Genomic DNA, 23,134 nt, shown 5'->3' on the forward strand with positions numbered 1-23,134 from the left:
TTTTTTAAGATTTATTTTTTATTTCTTTCCCCTTTCTGCCACCCCCGCTTAGTTGTCTACTCTCTGTGTCCATTTTCTGTGTGTTCTTCTGTGCTTGCTTGTATTCTTTTTTTGTCTTTATTTTTTTAATGTTACATTAAAAAAATATGAGGTCTCCATATACTCCCCACCCCCCTGCTTGTATTCTTGTCAGCAGCACCCGGAATCTGTGTCTCATTTTGTTGCATCATCTTGCTGTGTCAGCTCTCCGTGTATGTGGCACCATTCCTGGGCAGACTCCACTTTTTTTGTTCTGGGCAGCTCTCCTTATGGGGCACATTCCTTGCGCATGGGGCTCCCCTACATGGGGGACACCCCTGCGTGGCATGGCACTCCTTGCACACATCAGCACTGTGCATAGCCAGCTCCACACGGGTCAAGGAGACCTGGGGTTTGAACCGTGGACCTCCCATGTGGTAGGCGGACGCCCTATCTGTTGGGCCAAATCCTCTTCCCTCGTATCAGTTCTTTACCCATTTCATGTAGGAAAAGCAAGTAAATGAAAAGGTAAATTACTTTCCTTTATTTCCAATTTTTAGGATAATATGTTCCATATTATCATTTGAAGGTTACTGCTTAAGAAAGTATTAGTTTTGGAATTAAAGTCATGGAATTAAATATTCATAGAAATTAATATTCATGAATTAAATATATTTGATGGATTTCAGTCCATTGCAATTATTGTCATTGTTGAAGCACAAATTTTCCCATTGTTGGTCAGTGGGAGCCTCTTCATGTTGGTGTATTTGTGTTTTCTTTTTCTTTTTGTTAATACTGTATAACAGCTTAACTGAGATATAATTCTCCCATTTAGAGAGCAAATTAGTGGTTCTTAATATAGTCACAGAGTTGTACAATAATCACTACAATCAATTTTAGAGCATTTTAATCACCCCACAATGAAACCCCATACTATTAATAGTCATTCCCTATTTGCCCTTCTCCCTGGCCCCTGGCAATCACCAATTTCCTTTCTGTCTCTATGGATTTGCCTTTTCTGGATATTTCATATAAATGGACTCATACAATATGTGACCTTTTGTGTCTGGCTTCTTTCATTTTGCATAATGTCTTCAAGTTTTATCAATGTTGTAGCATGAATCAGTACTTATTCCTTTTTACTGCTGAATAATATTCCATTGTTTGGATATATTACATTTGGTTTATTTGTTCATCAGTTGATAGATATTTGAGTTGTTTCCATTTTTTGGCTATTGTGAATATTGCTGTTATGGGCATTCATGTACAGGTTTTTGTGTGAACAAATGTTTTCAGTTCTCTTGGGTATATACCTAGGAGTGAAATTGTTAGGTCATCTGGTAACTTCATGTTTAACTTTTTTGAGGAACTGCTAAAGTGTTTTCCAAAGTGGCTGTATCATTTTATATTCTACCAGCAGTGTACAAGGGTTCCAATTTCTCTACATCTTGGCTAACACTTACTGTTCATCTTTTTTATTTTAGCTCTCTTATTGGATATGAAGTACTATCTCATTGTGGTTTTGATTTGCATTTCCCCAGTGACTAATGATGTTGAGCATCTTTTCATGTGCTTATTGGCCATTTGTGTATCTACTCAAATCCTTAGCTCATTTTATTTTTAATCAGGTTGTCTTTTTATTATTGAATTTTAGGAGTTCTTTATATAGTTTGGATACAAGCCTCCTGTCAGATATATGATTTGCAAATACTTTCTCCCATTCTTTGGGTTGTCTTTTCACTCTCTTGATGGTATCTGTTGAAGCACAAAGGTTTTGATTTTGATGAAGCCCATTTTATCTATTTTTCTTTTGTCACTTCTGCTTTTGGTGTTATACCTAGATGGGTTTTGCCTAATCCAAGGCCACAGAGGTTAGCGCCTATATTTCCTTCTGAGATTTATAGTTTTAGCCCTTACATAGGTCTATGATCTATTTGGAGTTAATTTTTCTTTTTTTAAGTTTATTTTTATTTATTTCTCTTCCCTTCCCCCGACCCCGTTGTCTGCTCTCTGTGTTCATTTGCTGTGTGTTCTTCTGTGTCCACTTGCATTCTTGTCAGTGGCACCAGGAATCTGTGAGTCTTTCATGTCATCTTCCTGTGTCAGCTCTCCGTGGGTGTGGCACCACTCCTGGGCAGGCTGTGCTTTTTTTCGCATAGGGTAACTCTCCTTGCAGGGCGCGCTCCTTGCGTGTGGGGCTCCCCTACACGGGGGACACCCCTGCGTGGCACAGCACTCCTTGCGCGCATTAGCACTGCGCATGGGCCAGTTCACCACACGGGTCCGGAGGCCCTGGGTTTGAACCCTGGACATCCTATGTGGTAGGCGGATGCTCTATCAGTTGAACCAAATCTGCTTCTCTCCACTCCCCCATCTTAACAATGTTAAGTCTTTTGATCTATGAACATGGGGTGTCTTTTCATTTATTTAGTTCTTCTCTGAATTCTTTCAGCAATGTTTTGTAGTTTTCAGAGTATATGTTTTACACATCTTTTCTTAAATTTATTCCTAAGTATTTTATTCTTTTTTTTTTTTAATTTTATTCATTTTGTAAAAATATTACATTCAAAAAATATGAGATCCTATTCAACCCCACCACCCCCACCCCACCACTCCCCCCCCAGCAACACTCACTCCCATCATCATGACACATCCATTGCATTTGGTAAGTACATCTCTGGGCATCGCTGCACCTCATGGTCAGTGGTCCACATCATAGCCCATACTCTCCCACGTTCCATCCAGTGGGCCCTGGGAGGATTTACAATGTCCAGTAATTGTCCCTGAAGCACCATATTTTATTCTTTTTGATGCTATTTTAAATGGAATAGTTTCCTCTCCTCTCCTCCCCTCCCCTCCCCTCCCCTCCCCTCCCCCTCCCCTCCCCTCCCCTCCCCTCCCCTCCTCTCCTCTCCTCTCCTCTCCTCCCCCCCCCACCCCCCCCCACCAGTTGTCTGTTCTCTGTCTATTTGCTGTGTCTTGTTTCTTTGTCCGCTTCTGTTGTCATCAGTGGCACCGGAAGTGTGGGCGGCGCCATTCCTGGGCAGTCTGCACTGTCTTTCGCGCTGGGCGGCTCTCCTCACGGGCGCACTCCCCTACGTGGGGGACACCCCTGGGTGGCATGGCACTCCTTGCACGCATCAGCACTGCGCATGGGCCAGCTCCACACGGGTCGAGGAGGTCCGGAGTTTGAACCGCGGACCTCCCATGTGGTAGACAGACACCCTAACCACTGGGCCAAGTCCGCCGCCATGGAATAGTTTTCTTAATTTCATTTTTGGTTGATTCTTTGCTACTTATAGAAAAACAATTTTTAAAAAATTGATCTCATATTCTGCAATCTTGCAGAACTCATTTAAAAGTTCTAAAATGAATTTCTTCTTAAATTTTAAAAATAATGTTTGTGGTAAAAATGTCAAAAGCACACAAGAGTTTGTAAGGAAAAGTGGATCTTCTGCTTTTTCACTCATACTCCACTCCCCAGAAATAATGCATTGTTAGTAATTCTCTCATATAGTTTTTCTTAAAATGTTTCAAACTAAAGAATAGAGTGAAATGTTAAGAAACAGTACTTCACTGTTTGCAGAAAACTTCCTTTATTTTCTCTTCTTGAAGGGCTACATATGAGATCATCAAAATTCCCTAATTTATTCCCTGTATACTTAAACTTCTAAGAAAATGAGACCTTGATTATGAAGTCAGTGTGATTCCTGATCTGATTCTGGTCCTCAGGATGTAGTTTGGTATGGCAGAAAAACCTGGTTGTTGAGGTTCCCAGACCCGTGGAAGTGGTCTGCCACTCCTAGTCCAATCCTGGGGTGGGGAAGAGAAAAATAGGAAAGTGGCCAGAAGCTAGACTTAGACTAAGGACCCCTGGCATGAGGAGCAAGAGAAAGTTTCTTATGACCCCTGCTCCACCTTACCCTCACCCTTTCAGCTGTGCTCGTGTCTTATCTTGGGTTTCTTCCCATTTCTAACCTCTTCTTTTATAAGCTCTGGCTGCCAGAGCTTGAATTGTTTGCTGTGTTTTGGGGACAAGACACCAGGGAATATCAGAGAATTGTCAAGTTACAAACTGCTATTTGTGAACCTCAGGGCTAAAAGTAGCACAATTAAATAGACAAATATATATGGCCATTAAAATTCAAGTAGGCAGACAGTCCAGTAATTGTTTGCTGCTTGTTCTGATCTCTTTAAGCACAAATCCTATAGCACTGTGTCTTAGGGAATAAATAATTAGATACATAAATTACTTTTATCTCTGAAACATCATGTTGAATTTAGCAGTATTAAAACCAACTCCCAAAAGCTTTCTATTGCCGTAGTTTAATTTACTAAAGAATATTTTAAAAACCTATGAGGGAAAGGGTAAATTCAAAGAGGCATTTGAACCCAAACTCATTTTTTTAAAACCTCTTGAATTAAAATATATTCAAGGGAGAATCTATGTGTGAGTTCTTTTTCTTTTTCTTTTCTTTTTTTTAATGGTGTGTGAGAGGAGGACTAACCATGTAGGGTAGAGGAGGGCTGTAGCACTTCACAATTTAAGTCTTAAGACTTGGAGTAGGAGGGGAGAGGTGAGGACTGGGAGAAGCTGGTCATTAATCAGGGTACTGTGACTATCCTGGAAGGCCCCCTGAGCCAGTCAGACTGGCAAGTGCTCTGCAGAGACTTGGAGAACAACTCTGAGAGGTTTTCTGGCCATGGCTGAGCTACTGATCAGATATTCTAGGTGGTCCAGCTTCACTGGTTCTGTGCTGTGAACAAGTTCTCTAAGTTCAGTGGGCCTCAGTTTCTTCATATGTGAAATAAAGATAATGATGTTGGTATCTTGTCTCAAAGTATAGTTTCGAATTTTAGGTGAGTTTAGTGTTCTTAAGATAAGCTCATTTATTTAGTAACAATAATATATGTTTCATTTTTTTTCCCCTGAGATAGTCAGTTGTCAGTGACCATCAAAAGGCTTTGGAAGATGGGGAGTGAATATGGCTCAAGCAGTTGAGTGCCCGCCTCCCACATGGGAGGTCCTAGCTTCGGTTCCTGGTGCCTCCTGAAAAAAAAAAAAACAAAGAACAAAACAACAAGCAAAACAAACGATAAAACCAACTGAGGGAAGCTGATGTGACTCAGTGATTGAGCACTGGTTTTCCACATATGAGGTCCTGGGCTTAATCCCCAGCCCCATGTACCACCAAAAAAAAGGGCTTTGGAAAGCTACAGCTTTAATTTCTCCTTCTCATGTCTTAAAATAAAATTTAAAAGCTATTTGAGGGAAGTGGACTTAGCCCAATGGATAGGGCGTCTGCCTAACACATGGGAGGTCCGCGGTTCAAACCCCGGGCCTCCTTGACCTATGTGGAGCTGGCCCATGCGCAGTGCTGATGTGCGCAAGGAGTGCCCTGCCACGCAGGGGTGTCTCCTGCATAGGGGAGCCTCACGCGCAAGGAGTGCACCCCATAATGGTGAGCCGTCTAGCGCGAAAGAAAGTTTAGCCTGCCTAAGAATGGTGCCACACAGGGAGCTGACACAACAGAAAGAAACACAGAATCCCGGTGCCGCTGATAAAGATAGAAGCGGTCACAAAAGAACACACAGTGAATGGACACAGAGAGCAGACATCTGGGGGAGGGGGGGCAGGGGAGAGAAATAAATAAAAAATAAATCTTAAAAAAAAATAAAAGCTATTTGAAATTAGACTCTAATAATAATAGATATTTTTATTTTCCAACTAGTATGTTTACAGAATTTCTTTTGAAGTAACAAGGACTGGTTAAAGAATTCTTTAAAATATTTTGCAATTCGTACTCTTTCTCTGTTCTTGTTTACTTTCCAAAGTCCCTTTGTTTATTGAAACCAAGATATTCTTTATTCTTGAACCTGTTTCAGGGTCCTTGCTATTCTGGATGTCTCCATTCTGTGGTGTTGACCCTTTGGGGGTTGGGATTTCCCAGCACAGATCCTGTTGATATTGATGAAACATAAGAGTGTGGAAGTGCCTATCAGGCCTGCATGGTTGGCATCAGCAGGCACTTTTGCACTCAGTAGGTCTAACTTCAGTTTGCCCAAACTTCTGTAGTTGCCTTTATTTTAAAAGTATCGTTTTTTTTTTTTTTCCTGTAACCCAGCCCTACATTTCAGAAGCAGGAAGAAGAATATAAGAAGTGGTTGTTCAGGCATGAAATTAATGGTAGGAGTGATAGGTTTGTGAACTTTGACCCTGCTATTGCCTTCTACTCACCAGTCTTTCTGTTGGAATTTGGTGAGAACCTCTCTGAACTTTCCCTTTTGGCCCTTTCCAATAGTCCTCACACTCAAGATACTGCTCTCTCCTAAGAAAAAGTGTCTCCAGTTTTCAACGGGGGATGCCTTTGACTCTTTCCCTTCCCTACGAGCCTCAGGCCTGGGTTTGGCCACTTGGTTCAAAGCAAAGTCTCCAGCTCCATTGCGCTTTTCTGAGGAGGAAGACTCTTAGGTGTTAAGAATGATGCTAGGGGAAAGCAGATGTGGCTCAAGTGATTGGGCTCCTGTCTACTGTATAGGAGGTCCAGTGTTTGATACCCGGGTCCTCCTGGTAAAGGCGAGCTGGCCCAAGCAGAGTGCTATTCCGTGCGGAGTACTCACCTGTTCAGGAATGCTGTCCTGCACGGGAGTGCTGGCCTGCACAGAATGCTGGTGCACACGGAGAGCTGGCGCAGCAAGGTGATGTAACAAAAAGTGACACAAGAGAGAGAATAAGAGATGCAGCAGACCGGGGAACTGAGGTGGCGCAAGAGAATGAACACCTCTCTCCCATTCCAGAAGATCCCAGGAGTGGTTCCCGGAGCCACCTAATGAGAATACAAGCAGACACAGAACACACAGCGAATGGATACAGAGAGCAGACAATGGGGCGGGGGGGGGGGGGGGGGGGAATAAATAAATATTAAAAAAAGAAAAGTGATGCTAGGGAGGTCTTTTGCAGGGGAGAATAGATTCCCTTGAGTGTGGATATGGTAGTGATGCTTTTGCAAATGGAAATCAACAGGTCTTTGTGGAGGGGAGTTTTTGCACAGAACAGATACATGAAATATAAAGAAGCCCATTTCCCCTCTCTGGGTTCTCTTCATAAAAGAAGTTGTTAGTTAACTGCAAATTCTCTCTGAATATTTCCCTTCGTTTTCATTCTTGAAGGACTGCCACCAACTCCAGTCCAGCTGCTCTATCCAGTGTCCCGATTCAGCAATGTCAAATCCCTCCAGCACCTTTGCAGATTCCGGATCCGACAGCTCGTCCGGATAGATCACATCCCGGATCTCCCACTGCCTAAGTACTATGGGGGTCATTAGGGTTGGTACAGGAATGGGGCCTAGTTACAAATGTCAGTGAAACCTGCAAGATAATTACAAAGGCAGAGCCTGGCATTAAACATTCACAGGCATCATCCTTTCACTTCTCTTGTGTCTTAGCACCTAACTCTAGAACTGTCACATTGTAGACAGAAGGGAGGAAGGTGTCAGTATTGGCCTCCCTTCTGTAATCTCTATGAAGAGTGGAGAGTAGAGTGGTAAGAGTGAAGGAGACAGAATTGTAAGTGAGAAAATGGGAATTTTGTTATGTCAGCAAACAGTCTTTGGTGTAGTCTCAACCTTATAGGGATTGAAGAAGGAAGGGTTGAATGAAGAAGGAATTTTTAAATAAACTGTGTCCTTGTTTGTTTTCCACAGACCTCTCATCTCTTATATCCGAAAGTTCTACTATTATGATCCTCAGGAAGAGGTTTATCTGTCTCTAAAGGAAGCGCAGCTCATTTCCAAACAGAAGCAAGAGGTGGAACCCTCCACGTAGCGAGGGGCCCCCAGCTGTTGCCACCAAGGGTATGAGCTTTCTGCCTCACTCTCAGCCAAGTCTCTCCCTGGGCAGTTAAACCATCATGCACTAAGTGCCTCTGTGCCCCCTGTGCTGGCTACCTCCTTGTTTATGCGCCAGATCCAGGCATCTGTAGAGGAGAAATCTGATAGTAGAGTCATGCACATAGCCTCACTGGGAGAAGAGCAGACAGCTATGAGAGGCTTAAAGAACATTTACCAAACAATGTACAAGCTAATCATTGAATATCACAGGAGAACACACGAGTATAGCTAAGTGTGCAGCCTTTTCTCATACTTACTCTGGCTGATTTCCCTGTACTGCACAAATGATATATAAAACAGGAAACCAAAGGGGGGGAAAACTTCATCAAATGAAAGCAAGCATGCTTTTACTTGCAATGGGCACGCCCTTCAGTGAGAGCACTGCAATATCCTACAGCTTGGAATACAGGGATGAGTTAAAATAGCTCGGTCTTCTATTTTAAGAGTTCCATTTGGACCACTGAAAAGTCACTTGTTCAAGGGAATAAATGAATTAACCAAAAAGTTCATTTATCAAGAGGCTATTTTCCCATTACTACACTAACTGACTTATTTCTTTTCCTATATTACACAACAGGTAAAGTGTAAGTGATTTTTTGAATTGTATTAGAGTGAACATTGAAAGATAGAGGCAAGTAAGGAACAGAATTGCCAGAGAACTATGATTTTGGTTGTGTTGTCACATACAAGATCTCACATTCTAGTAATCAGCTGCCGGAGTGCAGTGGCTCCTGCCTTTCCCTTAATCTGGAGCGTCACTTTTAAGCGCTGTATATTTCTGCTTCTCTGCCAGCCCCCATACAAAACATGGCTAGTCATGGCTAAGGTGAACCTAGCTTTGTGTCTCCTACTAGCTCTGGAGGAAGGCATGGAGCTAGGCTAATAAAAAATAATAAGGGGAGAAGAGCAAAGAAGAGAGATTTAAAAATGGTAATTTGGGAGGCTGCAGAGTTTTAAAGAGTCCTGGGTTGGTTGCACACTTTCTTATATCAATTATATGCAGATCGTATGCCCTTGAAAATGATGCCTAAGACATTTAAGTGCTATAATGTCTAGAAGGATTTTTCTGCTTAGTGACTTTGTAGTGGCGATTAGAATGGGAAGGTCCACCTACCTGAGCACACCCCTGGAGGAGTAATTAGAATCCCTCTGTTAGAGCACCGCTTCCTAGTGCTCTGCCCTAGGAGGAACCTGTATGAACAGGAACACATTCAGGAAAAGGTCTCAGAATGCTGCAGGGCTCTGAATTTCTTTATATGGGGAATAAATGAAGGGACTAGAAATCCTATCGGACTGGAGCATAGAAGTTTTTAGGGTGGGAGTTGAAAGAAATATTTGATGGAATTTCCTAATGAAGAGGGAGTACATTTATTCAGTGTGGTTCCAGGGGCCAGGACAAAGACCAAAATGAATATAAATAACGAGGAGTTAGATTTCAGTCCAGCTGTAGTAGAACCTTTTTAATAGAGAGGTCCAAAAATGGATTGGTTTTCCTCAGGAGGTAGTGGGTTGCCTATTTGTTTATTCATGTAGCAGATATCTTTATCCCAGTGTGCACTGGGAAAGAGCACTGAGCAAGACAGTTAAGGACCCTGCTCACAGAACTGGCACTCTTCACAAACATGTAAATAAATGAATAGGATAATTTCGGTTGACACACATGTTAGGAGGAAAATAAAAGTGGGAGCAGATTAGTGACTAGTGGTAGAGACTTCTCAAGTTTGGATTATCAGGGATGGCCTCAGAGGAGGTGACATTTCAGCTCAAACCTGAAATCTCAGGGAATCACATGGTATGGTCAGGTACAGGCTGGGGGTAGTAGCCATTTGTCATGAGTGTTGGATAGTTGTGTATTGTCAAAGGATTGAATTGAACTCCCAGGGTCCATTTTTGCTGTGATGTTGGGATTGTGACGTGACAAAGAACAAGTGTTATGCAGTACTTGATCCTGGTTTCAACCCTAGAACCCCTGGAAAAAAAGGAAATAACATTTCCCAAGGGAAAGGTCTTTAACATGTGAAATTTGGTACTTTTAACTTCATGTTTGTCAGTCTGGTTTTGATTTGGGAGAGCTGAATGACCTGCTTGGCCTGTGCACACTATTACCTGGACAATTTCATTTCAGGGACCTTGGAGTCAGGGTACAGAGTAACAGCTAGAACAGGGTCTGTCTTAAATCACAAGTTAGAACCTGCACTGACTTTTGCAATTATATGCAATTATATTCATCAGTAGCCAGAAGTGCAGAGACTGAGAGCTGTTTCTAGCCAGGTTCACAAGGGGTTACTCCAGGGCCTCCATTCTCTTTTTAGTCCCTTGGAGCAGGTGGGCCTCAGGGAAGAAGTGGAAACAAGTAGGTAGGAAATTAAGAGGTAAGAGAAAGAAGAAGAGAGGAGTTAGGTAATGTGGCAGAATGTATCTGTTTGTTCAGCACCTGTTTCTGGCATCTAAGTCATAGGTTGTTCAGGCCCCCTCCTGACAGAGGCCAGTACTACATCCCCAGGCAGCCAGGATTTGTGGGAGCATTTGGCTATCCAGGCTTCATTCTCCTTTTGAGGGTAATTTCTCCACCTCTGTAGGCCAGGCTATCCCATCACTCTGTTTTGGTTCTACTCTGTTGAACCATGGTAATTTTTTTCCTTTTGTACCTAGGCATTTGGTTGCCAAGCTCCAGTTTTGAAGAACCAAATGAAGAAAATGGAGAGAGAATAGGAAGCATTGGGATTCTCTGTGCCAAGACTTTGGTTCACTTACACGGAAGAAGCACATAACCATAGTCTCTGAGTGCGGGCTCCATCCTTCACAGCCCCTGTGGTGTCCTGGAACTGGATAAGCTCCTTGGAAAACTGGAAGAAGTCTCAACACTGTTGTTTTTTTTTTTGCAGAAGTTTTATTTTTTATATTTCCATTTCTTAGTATGGAAAACTCAATTTAAAGGCAGCTGGGGTTTGTGCCCATTGTGTTGAAAGTGCTGTGAACAATGAGCAGGTTGGAAGGAGGGAAGGGAAAGAGAAGGGATTGCCAGTTACAGTCATTGAGCTGGTGCCAAATGCACTTTAGGGTCTTTACCATGACCAATGAAGAGGGAGGAAAAGGAGTCAGAGAAATGCAAAATAAGGTTGGGAATTCCTGAGGGCTGAAAATCTGCTTCTCTACAGGTAGCTTCAGTAGAAACAGGAAAAGAAAGGAGGTGGGGGGAGGGAGGTGGTCTTGAAGAGAAAATGACTAGACATGACTGGCAAATGGCCTTTGCTAGGAGAAGCAGTGGTGACTCTTTGTATCCTTTCTTCTTAAGGATTAAGAACCTGATTTTAGAATCACCTCTCATAGAAACTGTATTAGTTTTTTTTTAATTCCTCAGCTCTGTGACCTCAGATTAGCCCTATTCTTCCTCCACCCCAACCATTCCCCTTTGTGGTAACTGTGCATTTCACTCTGGTCATGATGAAACATTGTTCTGTAGCTTCTGCTAGCTGTCAAGGCAATGGTTTTTCTCATCACCTGAGCAGTTCAGAGCTCCAGTCATGGGCTGCTGAGGTTAATGGAGCATGCTTCCAGATTCTGAATGGTAAACTGTACCCACAACTTAAGAGTCAGTGTTATCTCCATATGTCTGTCACCTAGTAAGAGGGAATGTGAAGGAAGGTGAGGACTGGAACTATTTCTTCCTAGAGAAAGCTCTCTAGTGTCTTAGCCTTAATGGGATTTCCATAGATTAGAGAGGAGGAGAGCATGCCATCTCTTGCTTTTAGGTTTATTGCTGTCGTCCCACTTCTGGGATGGGAGGTAGTAAGGGCTTCTCTATTTTCCTCAGCATTATTTCTAACCCTGAAATTTCCTGAGTCAAATCTTCTTTACCCTCCATTCATTGAGAAGTGTGTCAATGATTTGGAAGTTGCCTGTCTTCCAAGTGGAAAGGAAGAGGGTGGAGAAAAATGCTAATGCTTTCCAATGGTCTTTAATTTTTTCTGAAGCAGGCCATTGCCAAATCAAATAACATTTTGTGTTTGCTTTCCCTCTAGAGTTACTGTGGGGAGAGGTTTGCCATTGACATGTAAAAATCGAGCTGTTTGGTTTTTATTACTCTTTTGCAGTAAGTGTTTCAGGAGACTGCCTTTTTAGGTTGCCCTATGCTTATATCTGCCTCATCTCATGAGATAAATAATATGATCGTCAGGTTTGTAGTTTCCTGATGGTTTGGGGGAAGGCCCCAGTGTAATGCTAATCAATAGGACTGCCTACTCTGGGAGTATTGGCCTTCTGCCTTGTGTCCTATATGGAATGACCAAGCTTCCTCCTTGCAGCTTAAAAGGGAGGAAACCTGCATCACTCCCTGGCTGTAAAGAGGTGGCTGCAAAATGAGCTTTGTACCATAAACATAGCCCACTACCAATTATTAGGAGGTATCTCTTCTTTCACTGCCTTCTATGTCAGTATCATCAGCCAGTTAAGCTTGTGATCCCAGAAATTGGCTTAATTTGTGAATCTTGCTTCTTGAGGATGCAAAAATTTGCCATCTTGCAGAATGTGCCACTCTACCATGAAGCCTGAAGTCTGGAATCGGTTGAGATCCTGAGTGGATAATAGGCAGCTACCCATTTTTAAAAATTTATTTTTTAGTGTTTGTTTGCCTGGGTACTATGGAAAATACAAGGGGTGGAAGACTTGATCCCTGGCTTAAGGGAGCTTTTAGGTGACCACACATGAAACAATTGGAGAACGACTCAGTGTGGCAGAGAATCAAGTACTGTCTTAAGGAAGTTGAGAGTGGGTATGATCAGGGTATACCAAATGGTCTGGAAAGGCTTTGTGGTAATGATACTTTGGGTCTTAAAGGATAACATTTGGATAGGTAGTCAGGGGCAAGGCAGTGAATGAGAAATACATGAGCAAAAGTGTGGAAGCAGAAATCTGCATGGCCTGTACTGAATAGTACACAGGCCCAAGTTAGAGCAGCATCATTAAAGAACCCTCTTTCAGAGAAGTGGTCTAGATCAACACTTCCTGGGCAACAGGCAGTTCTGAATGCTGAAGGAGTTAAGATGGTGAGGTAGAGCCCAAAGCCACAGCCAGCAGGGTAGCTGCCCATCACCAAGGACCACACTGTTCTCCACGCAGGCCATGTGAGGGACGCAGAGCCCCTGTACCATGGTAGTGGGAATTTCCATTAAAGAATTCATACACTCAGGTACAAAACCAAACCAGCCAAGGAGGTGTGACCCAGCCTCACCATCTGCCTTCTTCCTCCTCCTGGAAGGTTGGTGTTTGTAACCATGATCTGACTGTTTTAGTCACAGCCCAGGCTGTAGCCCTAATTACTCTTCAACAGAGTGGGCTGCAAAACAGTTGTGAAAGAGGAGACCATCTATCAGGCATCTGTGCTTGGTTCCTGTGTGGGTGGCCTTGTGTGGAGCAGGTAGGAAATGGTGAGGAGAAAGGGTGGGATGGGGACACTTGTCTGAGGTGCCTGGCCTGGTGGAAGAGGACAGAGCAGAGGGAGGAGCAGCAGCTGGGCCAGTCATCAGCACTTACCCTGCTCGCTAACTGAAAGTCAATCGACGGAGGGAATTCATTCCTTTTTTATTATATTTAAAGTCATAAACTGGAAAATGTTCTTACTTCTAGGAACCTACCATTTCTCAGTTGTAGGGTGGTGATGCCCGTACCCTCAGGCTGCCTGTAGGGGGACCCTGCCCATGTAACCCTTACTGGTTTATGATTGATCTGCTGTAAGCTTCCTCAGGGCAGGCTTGGACCAATGTGAGCTAGCAACAACTACTGCCACAACTTTATTACTTGAAATGTATGTGCTGTTGGGGGGACCACAGGAGTAGGGAGGACAGGGGCTTTTAAGTGGGTGATAACTGGCTCTTAGGGAGTTTGGGACATTGATTCCTGGGCCTGTTTGCCTGCCTGTGCCTAGATATATTGAATGTAACACCCTGGAGTGAGAGCCGTGGATTGCAGTCCCCAGCTTCCTGAGAGGAAGGCTTGGTAGGTGGCAGCTCACCTCCATGGTTTCTCCTCCTTCCTTGCCTACTTTTCAGTTGGACTGAATTTGTAAGACCTTTAGTAAGGGTGGCAGTGGTGTGGAGATAGCTGCAAACTCCTCTACAGTCCGCATCTGAGAAGAATTGAAGAGTGAGGAGGGGTCAGAATTCCCAGATCCAGGTGTGGAAGACTAGAGTAGAGCCAGAAATGCCCTGGGGTGCCAGCCTTTTCACCCCTAGCTTGTTCGAAGCCCTCTGGTCCCAGCAGGAAGTAGGGATAGGAGGAACTTTTTCCTGAGGTTAGATCCTTACTTTCCTTGCTGCCTCTCCCTTAGCTTTGAGCGCTTAAGTTGGAGGGCTAGGCACTGGGATTCAGCTCTTTGACTGCTGCAAGAAGGTCTAAAAGAGTGTGTGTGTGCCTGTGTGTGTGTGTGTGTGTGTCTGTCTGTCTATTCATTTGCAGAAGTTTGCCACCAGTTGGGGTGTTGAGAGAATCTCCATTGGGGAGAGACTTGACATTTGTTTTCCACTTTTAAGAGAATGACATGCCCCCTGTCCCTAAGGGAGGAGCCTTTGAGTTAGACATTTTCCCTATGGGAATCCTCTTGTTTTGGTTTGTGGGAAAGGGGGGAGTGGATAAGTGATTTTTATCTCTAATCGTCAACACAACTGTTCTTACTCTGAATTTGTGCTATTGCATACATGTAGCCATCTTTCTTTTCACTGCAGCAGTGTTTATCAGTAGTTCAAAATGATTTATTTGCTCCTGGGGAGTAAAACCTTTTTTATTAAAAAAAGAAGAAGAAAAAGTAATATAAAAAGAAAAAGAAAGAAAAGAAGTTCCCTATCCCCAGTATGATAGCTATAGGATTATTGGGCTGCAAAGCTCAAGAAAGTGAGATCAACTCTGCTAGTCCCCATAATATATCCTGTTTTGACACTGGAACCTTCATTCTCAGTACAAAAGTACAGGAAGACTTGAGAAAGTGGACAACAAAAAGAGAAAAGAGAGAGACAGGGATTGGACCATAGAGACAGAGGCCCTGGGGACTTGGGTGCTGCAGTTAAAATAGAATAATGAATTGTGTTTAAAATACTGATTCTCTAATCTGCCATGGAAAGAGCTTGCTTTCCATGCAGATTTCATGTTGTTTCTCCTTTTCATTGCTTACCTTCCTGGTAGGTGTTGCCTGGTTTCCTGTGTCCCTTCCCACTCCCATATGCCTCCTGGAAAGTCAGTCCTTCATGCTGAGTTTATGGACATGCCTTCATTCCCATTTCATCTCGTTTTAGAAGGCACCTGGAACTGCTCCTTTCCCCTCTCCCACCCCCTCTTCTGCAATGCCAGGAGGCATCAAGGGGCAGGTAAAAAGCAGCCAGCCATGGCGGGAAGAAGGTGGTTAAGCTGGCCTGCCATCGTAGTTGCTCCTGGAGGTAGAGCGTAAGGAAAACCTCATCAGAATTCAGAATAACCACCAAATGCACACCCCACTCAGAGCTGTAGTGTAGCTCCCTAACAGCTCAGGTGGAGCAGGAAGGCTGGTCAGACCACTCCAGCCCTGGTGCTCCCTTGAACTGGGACCTGCCCCTCTCACTGTATGCCCAGAATCTTTCCCAAGGGATAAGGATAATCCAGGCACTGCTGTCTGGGCAGACCGGTTGTTGGAATGCTGAAACTGGTGCTGCCTATGGTACCACCACTGCTGTACACTTTTTGGTTGTTTTTAAGAAGGTCAATGAAGAGGGCTGTCATTCTGAGCTCAGGGTGGTTGCCTGTTCTTCATCAGAAGAGGAGCCACACCCTCCTGCAACCACTTCTGTCCTCTAGCCACCTCTGCCCTCCAAGCCAAAGCTTAGCCTGGCTTTTGTCATCCCATTCAGTTTTCCTCCTTTCCTCTCCTTTTTGTGTTTAATTTATTAAAATAGTTGCTGTATAATTTATTTTCATAAAGTATAAAAAATACTAAATGGTTAAAATAGACTTGCAGGCCAATCTTAAATAGGGTGGGAGGGTCTGAGGGTGGGATGGGGAAAGGGAAAGATGTTTTGATATAAACAAAACAAATGCACTTTGGGTGTGTTTTGGTATTTTTCTGGGGATAGAGGGGGTGGGTATTGGGATGTCCCTGTAGATTAGTTTCAGAATGGGGTGTCTGTATATACTGTATTAATAGGCATGTTTGACTCATAAAGGGACATTAGTAGCTGCTGCAGGTCCTGTTTGGAAGTCCCATGTACAATTCCCTGTTTTTTGTAAGTGTCAGTGAGGGAGACATTTGACTCTTGTGTTTGTATCTCCTTTTTATGATTGCTGTACTGACCCATGTCTTTTTGGAGAGGGGTGAAAAGAGATTTGAAATAAAAATGTTGAGAAATTATTTCATGTTATCTGGGTTTCTGTTTTTCAGTCCCTCACCCATCTCATGTGACTCTCCACTTCCCCAGTAGGGTCAAATGACCCATTCCTGGGCATTGGGGAAGTCCCTGTGATGCTAGCCAAGCAAAGTTCCCCCCAGCACTGGCCTTTTCAGAATTAGGGAGGTTGGAAATTCCTGAGGCTGAGGGCCATTGCTCTCTGCCTTCTTTCCCAGGAAGTGCAGAATTCTGGGGAGCTTCTGGGACCAAGTGCCTGTAGCTCTTCTGCCAGCATGAGTATTGGTGGGGGGCTTCACCTTGGGAGATTTCATATTTTACCATAGTGGTCATCATTCCCGGTATTTAACTAGGCTGGCAGTCAAGGTTTTTTTTTAAGTTTAACCTGATCCCTCCTCCTGCATTTCTAGTCATTTCCTCTTGAGCTGTGGTTTTTGGAGAGAGAAGGACTGGGTATGTTTCTTTTTTATATATATATAGTGTTTTTGTTTTTATAAGATATATTTATTTTTTAAAATGTCTCTCCCCTTCCCCCCCTCCCCCCACAGTTGTCTGCGCTCTCTGTCCATTCGCTGTGGTTCTTCTGTGTCCGCTTCTATTGTCAGCGGCACTGGGAAACTGCATCTCTTTTTTGTTGCATCATCTTGCTTCATCAGCTCTCCATGTGTGTGGCGCCACTCCTGGGCAGGCTGCACTTTTTTTGCACGGGGCAGTGCTTCTTACCACGTGCACTCCTTGTGCGTGGGGCTCCCCTATGCGGGGGATACCCCTGTGTGGCACAGCACTCCTTGCGGCATCAGCACTGTGTGTGGGCCAGCTCACCACACAGGGCAGGAGGCCCTGGGTTTGAACCCTGGACCTCCCAGGTGGTAGGGCAGACGCTCTATCAGTTGAGCCAAATCCACTTCCCTGGGTATGTTTCTTTGACAACTGTGTACTTGGAGCCATTCAAATCTCTCTTGACTTTCTCATCCATTGCCCCTTCATTGCTCCCCTGTAACCTGAGCAAGGTAGACTAGGGTCCCCTTAAATGCCTTTTTAATTTACCAGGAAAAACTATTGAAAGAGCCAGTGTACCACCTTGGCACGTTCTTGAGTACTGCCTACATTCTCAAAGTGAGTGTCCTGCTAATTTTCTACCTCTCAACCAAGGAGTTGCATTTTCATAGGACTGATGAGAAGTGCCTCAAGGAAGGTATTTTGAAACCCCTGCTAGTCCCAGTTAGCTCCTTCACACTTGGTTTCCTTGACAAAGCATAGGTCCACATGATGATGAAACAGTATCATATCAATTCTGGCAGCCATTCTAGAATAGCTTTAACATCTGACTAAAGTTTTCTTCCTGTTTGGAAGAATAGGTGCTCACCAAGCAATGAAGTGTGAACCACATTACAAGGGAAAATGTTTAACTCAGAAGCAACTCTTTACATGCTCTAACAGCCACCATGGGACACAGCTTGTCAATCATAAGGGATTTTTACTGACAGCACCTGGACTAGCAAGCACCCTCAGTCAAGAGTGTTACCGTACATATTCATGAAAGTAGAGATGCTGGTTTTCATCACTTCAAATTGGTGTCATTCAAGTTGGTGAGGATTCACTATGGTTTGTTGGGAAACCTAGGTAATTGTCTCCACCTACTTGGGGGAGAAAGCCCCAGAGAGAAAGGCATCCTTTTGAAAACAGTGGGCCTGAAATAAAACTGCCCCCTCCACCCTCTTCACCCAAGAATTCTGAATGGCCTCCTCCACCTCCTGAGTTCCCTATTCTGTTGCCAAGGCTGTTTCATGCCACTTCTGAGGTGGCGTCTCAGCATGCACATACTTGACTTACTTGCACTCAGCCTGTAAGTACATAGCAAAAGAGTAATCGTGCTGGAGATTCCTCCCCTCCGTTCTGTGGTGTCCCCCTGATTGAGAGCAAAATGGGATAAGTGCGTTTGCTGTTTTTCTTGGTTCCCTCTAGCCTCTCATAGTATGAACATCTTGTGCACAACAATTCTAGTGCACATCTGTGCCATGTGGATTCTGAAAACCAACCATTTTCAACTAGTGCTCAGCCAAAGGCACAGAGTTGATTCCAGCTAATTATTGGTGATCTCTAGTGGAGCTCCTTCCCAAGAGATTTTTTAAAAGTTTTTTTATTTTTAAAGAAGCTTTAGATTACATAAATGTTCCAATAAAATATAAGGGATTACTATATACCCCTCTTCCTCCCCCTCCCACATTTTCCCACATTAACAATATCCTTCATTAATGTGGTATATTTGTTAAAATTGATGAACACATATTGAAGCATGGCTACTAATTACATTACAATTTACACTCTGTCCCACATAATTTTGTATGTTATGGCAAAATATATAATGGCCTCTATCCGTCATTGCAATGTCATGCAGGACAAAGCCAATGTCCCCAAAACACCCCCATATTACATCTATTCTTCCCTCTCCTTTCCCTTAGAACCTCTGGTGGCCATTGCCTTTATATCAGTGATAAAAGTTCTTCCATTGCTAGAATAATAAGTCTACTTTAGTTCTTTGTTCATTCCTCAAATTTAGGACCAAGAGATTTTCAAGGAATTTTTGACTACAATTTTATTCTATGCCCTGATCCCCATTTAAGCTGTGACTTCATACTTTCTGAATGTCAATCCATCTCCTCTATTGCCATCATGTTTTAGTTTAGACACCCCCTCACACATTTAAATTTCTTTTGAAAATTTTATATTTTTATTTTTTAAAGCAGTTGTAGGTTTACAGAGAAATCATGTAGAAAAGTACAGCGTTCCCATAGAGGGCACCCCCTCCCCATGGCATTCCCCCTTTTCTGTCTGGCAATTTCAACAATTTCCCAACTGGTCTTCCTGCTTCCGCCTTTTCCCTCTCTAGTCCTTCTAAAATTCCTCCCAAAATAAAGATGTGCTTATGTCCCATCCTTGCTCTAAAATCATCATGTCTCTTTTGGTCTTTGCCCTGCCATTCTTGACTTTCCTGCCTTTCAAAGCTGTTTCTTCTTCCCCTGCCATGGAGGCTGCTCTCTGGCTACAATGTGAGATTGAAGTCCCCAGAGCATGGCATCCCTTCTGCCATCGGCCTTCCCTCATGCTGTTCCTTTTGCCTGGAGGACCCTTCCTGTCATTCTCTCCTCCTGCAAAACTGTTCTTCCTCAAGGGGTGCTCCAGGGTCACCTCTCCAGGGTCTTCACTAGCCTTTCCTAGCCAAACGAACGGCTCCTTTCTCTGTTAAAATACTTGTTCACGTAGCTGTCCAGCTCGCTCAACTGTGACCTCTCTCTCCCGACCCCAAGGCCTGGCACAGTTGCATAGATGTGTCCCAAAGCAGTGGTGAGTTGAGGAAAGACACGAGCAGCCCCCTTCCCAGGTGTGTGCCTTGTTTCCCTCCATGGCTAGTCAGCCAGCCCCGGATCCTGGATTTTCATCTTTCACACATAACTACTTTATTGCGTGGAGGTAGGATTTGTTTTTATTTTTTAGTAGGACTTTCTCAAGGGATCGACAAATCTGTGGTTGGAGTAGGAGTGTGAACAATGAGATATAGTCTGTGATATAGTCATAATTCAAGAGTGCCCACAGGTGGGTTGTGGATGCCTTCCTCTTGGTTCCAGTGATGTGAGGGAGGATGAGGAGCTGTTGCTGCCCTTTGGGTGGAAGACACTGTCCATCCAGGGTCAGCGAGCTTTGGTACAGAATTGCCTCTGCCCCCTGCTAAGTTCTTACTTGACCTGAGACCCTGCATTTAGAGAAAGCCCAGGCATCCTTCTTCATCAGCTGCCTTTATCTCTTAACGTGTCAAGTCCTGGCTTTTCCACTTTTCTCCTGCCTGCTGCCCACTTCCAAAGAACTTATTCTTATTTCTGAGTCTTCATTCTGGAGATTGAAAGTGTGATGGGACAGGAAGGAAAACAGGTAAGGCTAGCTAGGTGTCTTAGTTTCCCAGCTGCTAAAACAAATACCCTCCAATGGGTTGACTTAAACAACAAGAATTTACTTGCTCACTATTTTGAGGTTAGGAGAAGTCCAAAATCGAGACATCAGCAAGGCAATTCTTCCTACCCAAAGACCGTGGCCTTCTGGGGCTGGCTGCCAGCAGTCCTTGCTGGCACATGGCAGTGCACATGGCTGTGTCTTCTTTCTCTCCTGGGTTCTGTTAACTTCCAGCTTTGCCTAACCCTGGCCTTCTCTCTCTGTGTCCAATTTCCCTTGCTTATAAGGACTTCGGCCAAATTGGATTAAGGCCCACCCTCATTCACTGTGGACGCACCTTAACTAATAACACCTTCAAAGGTCCTTTTTACAGATGGGTTCACATCCACAGGACCAGGGGTTGGGACCTGAACATGCTTTTTGTGGGGGACGTGATTCAATGCCCAACACTAGGTTTATACTGGGAGAAAAAAAGCAAGTGTAAAGGTAATGGCTGAGCTTTGGGAGGAGTGTGGAAGGTTTGGAAAGAGACAGTCTTTGGCAGCAGCCGTCTTGTGTGAGAGATTGATAGAGTTGAAGATTTCAAGAAGTTTCACTGCATGGGTGTCATCTCCTGGCTCTGGCACTGGTGGTTTTGAAGTGCAATAGAGATAGATATTATTTTCTATATGGGGCTGATATTTGAATGTGATATTTAGAAGTTGCCATAGGGCCAGCTTTAGACATGTTGAACTCTCCTTGCACCTGGGGAGTGGGCTTGGTGTCTTGCTCATCTTCTGCTATGCCCCCACCCCCACAGGCCAGCATTGTGCCAGGAGATTCCCCACCCCTGCCCTGAGTGTTTGCTGGAAGTGGTGGAGTAGGTCAGACCCAGAGCCAGGCCAGGAGTGGAGGTGGCAGTCGGGGCAGATCCTTTGGGCTGGAATCACCTCTCAGCCCAAATGTGAAGGTGGAGGCACAGGAGGATGATTGGGGGAGGGGGAGGGTGGGATGGGAGTTTACGTGGGAAAGGTTTTCAGCAATGCTGGTGAGGGAAGAATCCAGAATGGATTGTGGAGTTTGGAGGAGAAGTAATAGTCATTCTAGGCAGGGCAGGGGCTTTGTGAGCCTGAATCACCGGGGCAACTTCTTCAGGCCTCACACTCACCCTCTCAGACAGTCTCAAGGGGCTTGGGGGTGGGGGATCAAACTTCTCCGCAGCAGCTGATGGATCCTTGGCCTCCTCCCGACACCCAGACCCACTCCCGCTCGTCAATGGTCCTAGGGAGGACTCGGCCCAGGATTTGAAGATGGACTTGAGTCCAGGCTCCACCACTTGCTAGCTGTGTGATCTTGAGCGATTTATTCTTTCTCTGCTTCCTTCCTCATCTTTAAAAGGAGGAGCATATTTTCACTCTCATCATGTATGAAAAGTAAATAAGATAATGCATGTAAAATGCCTGGTATTTCTCTCTTGAGCACTCAATAAATAGTAGCGGGCACTAATAAATAATAAAAAGTGTTGTTATGATAGGTATTATGAAAAGAAGAACGAGAATTTTTTTGCCTTCCCAAAGGCAGAAGACAGAATGAAATGACCCTCACCCAAGGCTGCTGAAGAGGAGTGGGCTGTAGGGAAGGAGAGGGGAAGTTGCAGGAGGGGAGGGCTGGGAAGGGGGGAGCAGGTGGGGCCAGGCCTGGCGTTGGCCCTCGCCTGCCACCTAGTGGCTCCTGGGGGCTAGGCCACCCGAGTCTGGTGTGGGCGGCGGGAGGCTAGGCTAGGCTAAATATTCTTAAACACAGCTTCTTCAGTTCTCTTCTGCAGCCCCCTTTTAAAACCCTGCCCCTGTGACATATCCTCCACATGGCCCTAGTGTAGGGGACAAGACCCCTTTTCTCTAGGCGGAGGGAGTGTGGGTAGTCTTTGTTCTTCTCGACTCCCAAGCAGAATGGAACTGAGGCAGACCCTCCCCGCGCCCCCCCCCCTTGCTGGCTTCATGCTGCTAATGGCATTCTTGCCCTGGGGAGACGCCAGGGTCTCCGTGCGGTGGAGGCTCAGCCCCCTCTCAGTATTTGCCTTGGGTTCCATTCAATTCTATAAATGTGTACCCACGTGTCTGTTTTGTTAGGGTTCTACCGAGCTTTGCCAGCCTACCTTCTTGGGAGTTTTTTGCCCAGGATGAGAGGTGAGGGGGAAAGAGACATGCACCCGAGGCCCGAAGGCAAACCACCCGATGGGGGCCTGGGCATCTTCTCGCCGCTGGAGTCTCTCGTCATCCCCCTCCCAGTGGGGAGGTGCCCTCTCCTCTGAGGGAGCTGCCTGGCGTGATGTCCTAGTTGCATCATGTCTGACTCCTGCCTGTAAGTCACCTATGACTATTTGGGGGAGGGGCCTGGCCCTGGGCTTCAGGAGGACCCCGGGAGCCACACGAAGGAGCACAAGCTGGACCATGAATCCAGGGTCTGGCATGCGCAGGCAACCTACCGCCCACTGCCCTCCCACCCTGACACCCACTTTTCCTCTCTCAGGGCTTTGTAGCCTCAGCAGCACCCGGCCAGGATTGCATCATTCTTGGCTTTGTTCTGAGAGCAGCAGGTGAAGGAGTGGGGCCTGGCCGCCCGCCGCCCCCTCCCTCTCCTCTCCTTCCACTCCCTCCTGGGTAATCCTCCTCCTCCTCCCTGCTCAGGCCCATCCAGCGCCAGGCGCTGTCTGCCTTACCCCAGGGCTCTTGGATCCCCTTCCACCTTCTCCCTGCTCCGCGCAGGGCCCTGGAGGCTACCGAGGCAGGCTGGACACGGCCCCTTCAACTGCTCTGATCCCTGCCTGGTGGAGACAAGTGCCATCCCCCACAGGAAACTGGTTCTAGCCAGGGTCTGGCCTCCCAGAATTGGGGGACAAGTTCAGAAATTATCACCTGCTGAACTAACACTAGTAATAAT

General features: G+C 45.0%; 1 protein-coding gene across 2 annotated transcripts in view; it reads left to right on the forward strand.

Annotated features, from left to right (window-relative positions):
* Nucleotides 1–16,275, forward strand: part of SOCS7 (suppressor of cytokine signaling 7) — a 38,660-nt gene extending 22,385 nt beyond the window's left edge. For both annotated transcript variants that reach the window (XM_004457841.3, XM_023588572.2), the window contains 3 exons: nucleotides 7,189–7,324; nucleotides 7,722–7,871; nucleotides 10,560–16,275. In XM_004457841.3, coding sequence (XP_004457898.2) covers nucleotides 7,189–7,324; nucleotides 7,722–7,842 — 257 coding nt within the window. In that variant the 3' untranslated portion in view covers nucleotides 7,843–7,871; nucleotides 10,560–16,275. The remainder of the gene's footprint in view (nucleotides 1–7,188; nucleotides 7,325–7,721; nucleotides 7,872–10,559) is intronic.
* Nucleotides 16,276–23,134: the final 6,859 nt, after the last annotated feature.

The sequence above is a fragment of the Dasypus novemcinctus genome, chromosome 21 (genome assembly GCF_030445035.2).
Source record: "Dasypus novemcinctus isolate mDasNov1 chromosome 21, mDasNov1.1.hap2, whole genome shotgun sequence".
In the NCBI taxonomy this organism is placed as follows: domain Eukaryota; kingdom Metazoa; phylum Chordata; class Mammalia; order Cingulata; family Dasypodidae; genus Dasypus; species Dasypus novemcinctus.